This window comes from Poecilia reticulata, linkage group LG3 (assembly GCF_000633615.1).
Source record: "Poecilia reticulata strain Guanapo linkage group LG3, Guppy_female_1.0+MT, whole genome shotgun sequence".
Classification (NCBI taxonomy): domain Eukaryota; kingdom Metazoa; phylum Chordata; class Actinopteri; order Cyprinodontiformes; family Poeciliidae; genus Poecilia; species Poecilia reticulata.
The window spans coordinates 33,469,623-33,471,105 of NC_024333.1; the positions used below are offsets into that span (position 1 = coordinate 33,469,623).

The window sequence follows — 1,483 nt, forward strand, 5'->3', positions numbered from 1 at the left end:
GCAGGAGTGAAGCCTGGCTGGCTGTCAAACGGCTGCACACCGAATCTGATTCACAGAGAAGTTTAACAGTTTACAAACAGATTCAGGGCGTTTAGCATAGAAAAATGGGCTTTTCAATCTATCCAACATCTTAATATGTACAACCTGAAATGAAAATATTAGTCTCTTAACTCACTCTTTGTTGTTTTCTTTGTGAATGGCCTCAACAACATGAATTAACATGTCTACTTGGGGCGTTTTGAGCTACTGGCCTATTCTGAAAGAGTGGATTTTAACCTTCCCAGTGATGTCAAACACATGGAAATCAAAAAATAAGTTTTTAATTTACTATAAATGTTGTGTGAATTAACATTTTAGGGCTATTTATAATTTAGAAGCACAGTAAAAGAGAAATAGACCCGAGTTGCTTTGGCAGAAATAAAAATCATTTCCTGCACTATTATCCACATATTTCTATAAGTTGTATTTATATGTTGTGTTTAATCATTTCTAATTAAATAAAAATAACAATAGCTGTTGACATGCGAGCAGAGCATCATAAACAAGCAAAGTCGTAACAAACAACAAACAACAGTTCTTACCAACCGATGCTCATTTGTTTTTTACTCACACATGTAAATTCAACAAAGATTCTTTGTTTTGTGACTTCAATTTATGTAAATGATGTTGTAATAACCCCTGGCTGATGTTATTAATACTTTGACATGGTATACTGTTTTTTATATACTTGTTGTACCTTTTTAATAATAAAAAGGAAAAAAACTGCTAAGATTTTCTTCTTTTCCTTCAATTAAAATAGCAAAAATGTGACTTTTACCTACAGGACAATAAATAAAACATGTGATATTTTACATCTGCCTTAATATTTAACATTATTTAACCTTTTAGGTTTATTATTTTCCTGTTTTTTTAAGTCTTTAAATGTTTGTAGTTTATTACYAGAACCAAMAATGAGAATTTTCTTCTACAATCTTTGCTGTATTTAGTGTGTTTTTGAGCAGAAACAACTTATGAAATAAAAAGYCTACCAAAAGAAAAATTGGTGTTATRCTAAACATTTTCTGTTTAAGAAGATATAAACTTAACATGGAAAATTCCCGTCCTGAAAAAATGACAAAAAGTCTCAGAGGGCCAAATCTGTGCTATTCTTGAATTCTGGTTGGGGGACCACACAAAATTAATCAAAGGGCCACAACWGGCCCCTGGGCCACCCTTTGGACCTCCCTGATTTAGAGATTCTAAATCTAAACAAACATGAACTCACCGTGCGGCCGAGCTCTGCTGAGGCCCGGCGTCATCATGAACTCTGAGAGGATCCCAGGAGCGGCGCCGGCGCTGGTGTTGACCCGCTGCAGGAACACGAAGCCGCTGGACCGGCTGGCTGCCAGCAGAGACGTCTGATCCCAGAAGGTCCAGAGCCTGAGCGGACCTTTACCCAGAACTGCAGGGAGGAGGCACCAATTTTACAAGAAACCCAACATGT

General features: G+C 36.6%; 1 protein-coding gene across 1 annotated transcript in view; it reads right to left on the reverse strand.

Annotated features, from left to right (window-relative positions):
* otog (otogelin) overlaps window positions 1-1,483 on the reverse strand; it is a 70,174-nt gene that overhangs the window by 26,483 nt on the left and 42,208 nt on the right. Inside the window, exon 30 of the mRNA XM_017303888.1 lies at window positions 1,265-1,441. Coding sequence (XP_017159377.1) covers window positions 1,265-1,441 — 177 coding nt within the window. The remainder of the gene's footprint in view (window positions 1-1,264; window positions 1,442-1,483) is intronic.